Here is an 8,347-nt window from a genome sequence, read left to right on the forward strand (position 1 = left end):
AGCCCCTCGAGGGTTGAGAGCTCTATGGAACTGGGTCGCTCCGTCTATCTTTACATGGATTTTAGGGACTGAACTCAGACTGGCAGGTTTCCACAGCAAAGCTGTTCCCCAGTGAGCCTCCCCCAGCGAAGGCTCTCAAAGATGAAGCAAATTCTGGCTAGAAATTCAATAAAGAGCCAGACCCACTAACATAGCTTGTGATTCCAGCACCTGGGTGGCAGAGGCAGGAGGATCTCTGTGAGTTAAAGTCCATCCTGGTCTACAGAGCGAGCTTCACAACAGTCAGTGCTTATGTTGAAAGATCCTGTCTTAATAATAACAATAACCAAAACAGTAACAACAATAGTTAACAAATCAAAAAAAGGAACATGGTATTAGCAGTTCCCCTAGAATTGAAACCTTCCTGCCCTGGGTACATAGAGAGACACTCTCAAAAAACACACACTTTTCCCCCTGAAACAAAACAAAAGCATTTACCACCACGTCTGAGGAGCTGAGATCTATTCCTGAGACCTGAATGGTAGCAGGAAAAGAACTGTTCCTACAAGTTGTCCCCATATATACGTCCCTCTCACCCCCAATAAAGAAATGAATGTCTCTTTTTATATTTTTAAAAAATGAAATACAGGATTTGAGTCAGAGAGCAAGCTTCCTGGCTCTGCAGACCCCACCCTTAGATCAACAGACAACCTTCCATTCTGAAGTGGAAGGTGCTGTGTTTGATGTGAGCCTAACACCACTGGCTCTACCTTTCCTGAAAGCCAATGCAGAAGCCTCCCGGGAGAGGCTGCAGCAGCACCTCACGAGCTGCTGACAGGCAGGGTGGAGACAAGAAGAGAGAGGAGAAAGGAAACAAAACTGTTGAGAAGACACCCCGACGCTAGATTCTCAGGTGATCCTTTCATCTTCAGCTCTACACGGCAGGCTGCGTGGGTGGCTTGAAATCCAGCAGGCGGGACTCTAAGGTGAGAGCACTGAGATTTGAGGCCACCCAGGCTACACAGCAAGACCCTGCCTCAAAACAGTCAGGAAGCATGGTTCCACCTATAAAACCCAAGGTCACCTAGCTGTGACACTCAGTCATACCACTGCCATCAACAGCAGCAGCCCAACCTATTCTAGTTTACTGCCATCTGTACTTGTGGGGTTTCAGCTCTGCAAACCCTTTACCTACTCAATGATAACGTTGTTGGGATCGAGGTCTTTCCCAGTTCCTTGGTTGACAACTTTCATGGAGAGGGACACTTTTATTCTATCATTTTTCATCTGAAAAAGACAAAGAAAGAGTCACCAAAACCCGTGTGTGTGTGTGTGTGTGTGTGTGTGTGTGTGTGTGTGCACGTGTGTGTGTACAGGATTGTTCATGTCAGTTCATGTGTGCTACGTTGTCCTTTGAGAACTGGAGCCTCCCTATTCAGCTAGGGACCAGCAAGTCCCTGGGGTCCTCTGTCTGCACCTCCTCAGCACTGGGATTACAGGAGCGCACCACCACACCTAGCTTTCAATTTAGGTGCTAGTCTAAGTGAACTCAGGCCTTGATGCTTGCATGGCAAGCATTTACCAGCCGAGCTATGTTCCCAAGCCTCCAAACCCATTGAATACCTCACCATCGATCTGTAACACCTCAGAGTCCAACCTGTAAATATCAGAGCAAACACTAACCTCAAATTGACTAAGTACTAAGCTAAAAACAGGGGTTAGGGGGGCACAAAAAGTAAAAAGGGCAGACATAACGGCAAAAGAGATACAGGAAATGATCTTTATCCATTCCTATCTTGGAGGTAAAACAGAGGCCAGGGGCCAGTGAGATGGCTCAGTGGGTAAAGGTGCCTGCTGTCAAGCCTAACAACATGAGTTCAATCCCCAGGACACACAGGTGCAGGGAGAGAAGAGACTGCAGCTGCTGTCCTCTCATCTCCACACACTGTGGCCTGCATGTGGGGATAGGCAGGCAGACAGCAGACATACACACATTCCCTGCCTCGGCCTCCTGAATGCTAAGATCGCAGGCATACACCACCATACTTAGCTCTGGCTCCGTCTTACAGCTACGGGACCTAACCCATCAAAGCACTCAACAGTTTTCAGCTTCCTGGTAGTGTCTCTGGCTTTCTGCCTGCCATTCCCTGGTAGACCGTGGAGGGCACGCACTCTCATGCCTGAGCTGCCCATCCACTGCAGAGTCCCAAACTCTAGGAGAAATGGCTGTGAGTGAGTGTCCTTTTCTTCCGGCCCAAGATGAAAGGCACATGACAAGCACTCTCTGAAGCTGTGCTGAAGAGTAAATCTCCTTCTTTGTTTTTTTTCTGTCTGAGCCTCAAGAGGAGCGATCCATGAACACACACACTCCCTCAGTACACGTCTATACTTCATGTGATTTCTCCCACGCCTGCAGGACACTCAACCAGAAGATTCACAGTCAAGACAGATGACTGGGACAAGGTTTAAAAATAAGGACATCAGCCACCATGAACATTTACACACCGTCATGGAATTCCAATGAAACCTCAGCTTTTTATAAACCTTTCAAACCACATGAAGGTACAGGAAGCTTTACCTCTCGGCCAATAAGCTTCACCCAAACTTTGTCTCCAACATCTACTATCTCAGAAGGCTTATCCACCCGACAGGATGACATGTGAGTTCGATGGACCAGACCTGAGACAAGAAAGAAAAACACACATTCATCCTTTGAATGCATAGCAGGAAAGGCAGGAGCTAGGGAATACAGGGAACTTTTGAAGAACATTTTATATAGACTAAAACTACAAACTAAAACAATTTAAGATCACTCTTTAACCTAGTCAACCAATCAACACTGTTTAAATTTTACTTTATGTGTATGGGTGTTTGGCCTGCATATCTCTGTACATCATGTGTGTGGCTACTACCCAAAGAGGCCAGAAAAGACCTCCTGGAACTGGAGTTACAGACAGCTGTGAGCTGCCATGGGCGAGCTGGGAATCAAATCTTGGTCTTCTGGAAGCATGGTGAGTGTTCTAAACCACTGAGCTGCCTCTCCAGTGCCAATAAACACTGGTTCAATAACTGCTTGGATAGAGAAGAGCTCAGCAGTAGAATGTGCTTAGTATGCACGAGGCTGGGGGATCAATTTCTAGCACCAAGAGATGGGGGAAAAGTAAAAATATGTAATAAAATGACAGCAAGCATATAAATACTGAGCTGAGTTTTGTTTTCTGTGGTGCCCGGGATTGAAACTGAGCCCCTTGCATCCTAGATGGGCATCCTACCACTGAGCTTATCCCCCCCAGCCCCTCAAATGACTGATTTTTAACTATGTGTCTATGTGTCTATGTGTGTACATGTGCTGGGAGTGTCCATGTGTGTGTGTCTTTATGTGCAGGTGCCCACAGAGGCCAGAGGGGGTCATCAGAGCCCCAGGAGCTGGAGTTACTGGCAATGGAGAGCAGCCACCATGGGTGCTGGGAAACAAACTCTGGTCCTCTGCAAGAGCTGCAAGTGCTCTTAACTGCTGAGCCACCTTTCCAGCCCCACTCATACAGTGTACATAGAAATACAAGCTGGTAAAATTCTATAAAAGCAGAGGCTTCCGTCTGTGGTGTTGATCCTTTAACCTTCTAGGACCTTGCACACGCCAGTCAAACACTGACCAAGGCATTCATACCTTTGCTAGAAGAATATCTGGGATTGTTCCCAAAGAAAAAAACATCAATAGACGCAAAACACCCGAGGGCAAAAACACTGGAGGTACTATTATGTATGAATGTTAAAAATGTAATAACTGTAGCCTGCTGGTGCTGGTGGCGACACAGCTCACGCCTTTTATCCCAGAACCTGGGAGGCAGAAGAAAGTGGATTCTCTGAGTTCCAGGCCATCCTGTCTACAAAGGGAGTTCCAGGAGAGCCAGGACTACACAGAGAAACCCTGTCTGGAAAACAAAAACAAAAACAAAATTAAGAATTGGGATTGGAGAAATGGCTTGGTAGTTAAGAGCACTTATTTGGGGGACTAGAGAGATGGCTCAGCAGTTAAGAGCACTGGCTGCTCTTTCAGATCCTGGTTCAATTCCCAGTACCTACATAATGGCTTACAAACATCTCTAACTCTAGTGTCTAGGGGATCCACGCTTTCTTCTGACTTCTGAAGGCACCAGATATGCACATGTTCCCCATGTATGCAGGCAAAGCACTCATTTGCATAAAATAATACAATAAATAAATAAATAACACAAGAAAAAAATTGTATACAGTGGTTCATACTTGTCAGTCCAATACTCAAAAAACTAAGATAGGAGGATCATAAATTTGAGGAAGAGAGCCTGAGTTACAGACTGAAACCCAGTTTCAAAACAAAAAGAACAACACAATTCCAAATCCACTTTAATAACTAATAACTGGAAAACATCTTGGGAAACGATGATAAATCTGTCAAATGGAAAAGGAAGCAACCATTTAAATTAGTTACAAAAAATAATTACAGTTGATGTCAAGTGAAAAAGAAATACAAAAAGTACTTTTTAAAAAGGGTCTCACGGGGCTGGAGAGATGGCTCAGCGGTTAAGAGCACTGACTGCTCTTCCAGAGGTCCTGAGTTCAAATCCCAGCAACCACATGGTGGCTCACAACCATCCATAATGAGATTGGATGCCCTCTTCTGGTGTGTCTGAAGACAGCTACAGTATATTCATAAATAAAGTAAATAAATAAATAAATAAATAAATAAAAATAAAAAGGGTCTCACAGCCGGGCAATGGTGGCACACGCCTTTAGTCCCAGCACTTGGGAGGCAGAGGGAGGCAGATTTCTGAGTTCGAAGCCAGCCTGGTGTATAGAGTGAGTTCCAGGACAGCCAGGGCTACACAGAGAAACCCTGTCTTGAAAAACAACAAACAAAACAACAACAACAACAACAGCAACAAAAAAGGTCTCATCACTATACAGCCTTGACTACAGGTCTCAACTACAGGTCTGTGCTACATACCCTGGCAAAATACTACTTTCAACATTAAACTGGTAACAATGTTTAGAAAACAACAACCAATATTGGTGAAAACAGAAAAATAAGAAACATTAGAATTAACTTTTAGAAGTTACTTAACAATAATTATCAAAAATGAGAAGTCTGGGGGAAGGAAGGGAAGGTAGCACAGGTATACAACACTCATCTAACATGTATGTCCTGAGTTTGATCTGCAGCACCACAAAAGTAAATTTTAAATCTTACAACAGTTTTAACTTTGGCTGGGCATAGAGGTGCACAGCTCTTAGGAAGTAGAGGCAAGTGGATTTCTGTGGGTTCAAGGTCTACAGAGTGAGTTCCAGGTTGGCCTAGGCTATAGAGACTTGTCTCAAAACATGAAGCATACTGGGCAGTGGCATGCTCAGGAGGCAGAGACAGGCAGAGCTCTGAGTTCAAGGCCAGCCTGGTCCACAGAGCAAGTTCCAGGACACCAGGGCTACACAGAGAAACCATGTCTCGAAAAACTAAAGCAACCATAGCAACAACAAAAAACCCACAAAGCACAAAAACAACAATTTACATGCCGTTAACCACCAAGCCATCTCTCCAGTTCCTTAAATAATTTTAAAATACCCCTTTCCTGACTATTGAAGGTGAATTTCTCTAGAGAACAACCTTCTTTCTTTCTTTTTGTTTTTTGTTTGTTTTTTGTTTTTACGAGACAGGGTTTCTCTGTGTAGTCCTGGCTGTCCTGGAACTCACTCTATAGACCAGGTTGGCCTCGAACTCAGAAATCCACCTGCCTCTGCCTCCCACAACCTTCTTTCGATATTCCAAGGTAATTCTTTGCTGTGGGCACAAGACAGAGTCTAGTCAATCAAGGAACTGCATCCTCCTGACCATAGAAATTGGCTGGTTGGGTAGAGACACAAGAAACCACTTATGTCAATCAATCATCCTTCTCAAAAACACACCTACAACTACAAAATGCTGTAAATACGCAACTTGACCAGTAGGTGTCAGGAGTCTGCCAGGGAAAAGTAAAGAACACAGATGAAATCTAGAGTCTGAGCTAAATCATCTCTGTACAAGCACATGGGAGAGAGGTCAGAGCTGGAGACTATGAATAGAGACCTCCTCTGTAAAAGCAGAACGAAACACAAACACCTGATACATCTATACTAGCCCAGGAAGAAACTTGAAGTCCTCGGCAATATCAGTTAAAAACAGGTGTCTGCCCCTTTGCATCAGTCCTGGCTATCAGTCTCACTATAACTACACCTAGGAATCCTGCCTAAAAAAACAATCAGGCTGGACTGTGCTGTGCACCCAGGCTGACCTTTGACCATGCAGACTCATCTGCTTGTCTTAGTCACCTGAGTAGCTGGGGCTACAGACGCAGGCTGCCTTGTTGGCACAAAGCATCATGACAGGAGAATCTAGAAACAAGCTAACACCCAACACAAGCATTGCAATGGCATCAATCCTGGGCTGTCGCCAGAAGAGCCAGTCAATCATGTCAGTTTATTTCATAGCAAAAAATGTATACAGTACTGTGTATATCCAGCATTTTCCATGACAAAATAAAAGTATAATACAAAGTTATATAGCATGACTACAAATACTTAAAAGTGCATCAAAAATGCTAACAACGGAAATAGTATCTGTGCTAGCTAGCTTTCTGTTAACACCAGCTAGAGTCATTTGGGAAGAGGGAACCTCAACAAGAAAGTGTCCCCAACACACTGACATACAGATCCAAGCAGGTGGTCCTGGGTGTTGTTAGAGAGCAGGCTGAGCAAGCCATGAGAAGCAAGCCAGCAAGCAGTACTCCTCCATGGCCTCGCTTTAGTTCCTGCCTTGAGTTCCCTCAGTGATAGAAAGTGACCTGACAGTCATAGGCTAAAATAAACCCTTTCCTGGAGGGTGGTGGTGGCACACACACTTGGGAGGCAGAGGCAGGTGGATCTCTGATTTGAGGCCAGCCTAGACTACAGGGTGAGTTCCAGGACAGCCAGGGCTATACAGAAAGACCCTATCTCAAAAAAGCAAAAAGCAAACAAAACAAAACAAAACAACCCTAAAACCCCTTTCTTCTCTAAGGGTTTTTGCTTTGTTAAAAGAAGTATTACAGACACTCTTTCACTTATTTTCAGATTATTTTATAATAAGGAAAATTTGAAGATTTCTGGAGATGATGAAAATAAGTAATTGTTCTCAAGCGTAAGCCAGGAATTATATCTAAAATAACTGTTTTCCCTAGCAAATAGAAAGACTTCTTAGTTTTGTTTTTGAGACAGGTTCTGACTATATAAGCCACGCTGGCCTCGCACTTGTGAGGCCTGACTCAGACTCTAAGTATACTTGTGGACAAGCACTGCCTCACCTAGCTGCTGAAGAGTCGCTCCCTCCCTAAGAACTTGCCTGGACACACGAGTGTTTGTATATATCTGAAATTCAATGCATTTATCCCTTCTGTTTGAGGCTTCTATTAGAAGCTACTGTTTTCATTATCTGTGGCTAATGGGTCTCTTACATCTAAGACAGATGATTTTATAGATTGACATTTCTTCTCCAAAATGCTTACTATGTAAACATGTAGATATATATAAGCTATGTTTTTAATTAGTACATATAATGTCCAAACCCAGAATAATTCATGCATCCAGAGTTTTTAATCCATCAACCATGATGATGTAATGAGTAGTCCGGCCTAACTGTAAAGTCTGAAGAGGAAATTCAGATGCCATGAAGGAAAGGGAAATCTCACGGTTGGGCATTTTGACGGCAATAGCCCTCTAACAATTGAAACTCCTTCCATTCCTCTATCAATTTTGTATAATGTAAAGGAAATTAATGTGCCAAGGAGATCCAACAGAACAGTGTATTTCCTCTAAAACTAAAGGTCTACTTACTGGAAGCCACAAGGAAACACCAGCAATTAAACAGTATGTCCTCCTCTAACCAAGCATGCGGCCTTTCTTTCTTTCTGTTTTTTTTTGTTTGTTTGTTTAAGACAGGGTTTCTCTGTGTAGCCCTGGCTGTCCTGGAACTCACTCTGTAGACCAGGCTAGCCGCAAACTCAGATCCGCCTGCCTCTGCCTCCCAAGTGCTGGGATTAAAGGTGTGTGCCGAGCAGCTTGTCGTTGTAACTTTCCCTCCAAGACTGAATCCTGAGGCAAGCACTGTTCCACTGAGCTTTTCTCCTGGGCCTGGATTCCTGATGTGAAGCCACAAATGCCCAAAGGGCATATCAAATCCATCATCATGTTCAATAAACCCAACATGACACTTAACAGAGTGAGTCCCAACTGAATGTCTGTCAGCACAAGAAGAAAATAACGCAACCCTGACACTTAGAGAGAGAGAGAGAGAGAGAGAGAGAGAGAGAGAGAGAGAGAGAGA

At 44.1% G+C, this 8,347-nt stretch overlaps 1 protein-coding gene across 3 annotated transcripts in view; it reads right to left on the reverse strand.

The window, feature by feature from the left end:
- Positions 1–8,347, reverse strand: part of Zcchc17 (zinc finger CCHC-type containing 17) — a 40,847-nt gene that overhangs the window by 16,386 nt on the left and 16,114 nt on the right. For all 3 annotated transcript variants that reach the window (XM_028759704.1, XM_028759705.1, XM_028759706.1), the window contains 2 exons: positions 2,558–2,658; positions 1,175–1,266 (listed from right to left, as the gene is read on the reverse strand). In XM_028759704.1, coding sequence (XP_028615537.1) covers positions 1,175–1,266; positions 2,558–2,658 — 193 coding nt within the window. The remainder of the gene's footprint in view (positions 1–1,174; positions 1,267–2,557; positions 2,659–8,347) is intronic.

This window comes from Grammomys surdaster, unplaced genomic scaffold (assembly GCF_004785775.1).
Source record: "Grammomys surdaster isolate TR1022 unplaced genomic scaffold, NIH_TR_1.0 126313, whole genome shotgun sequence".
Lineage (NCBI taxonomy): Eukaryota > Metazoa > Chordata > Mammalia > Rodentia > Muridae > Grammomys > Grammomys surdaster.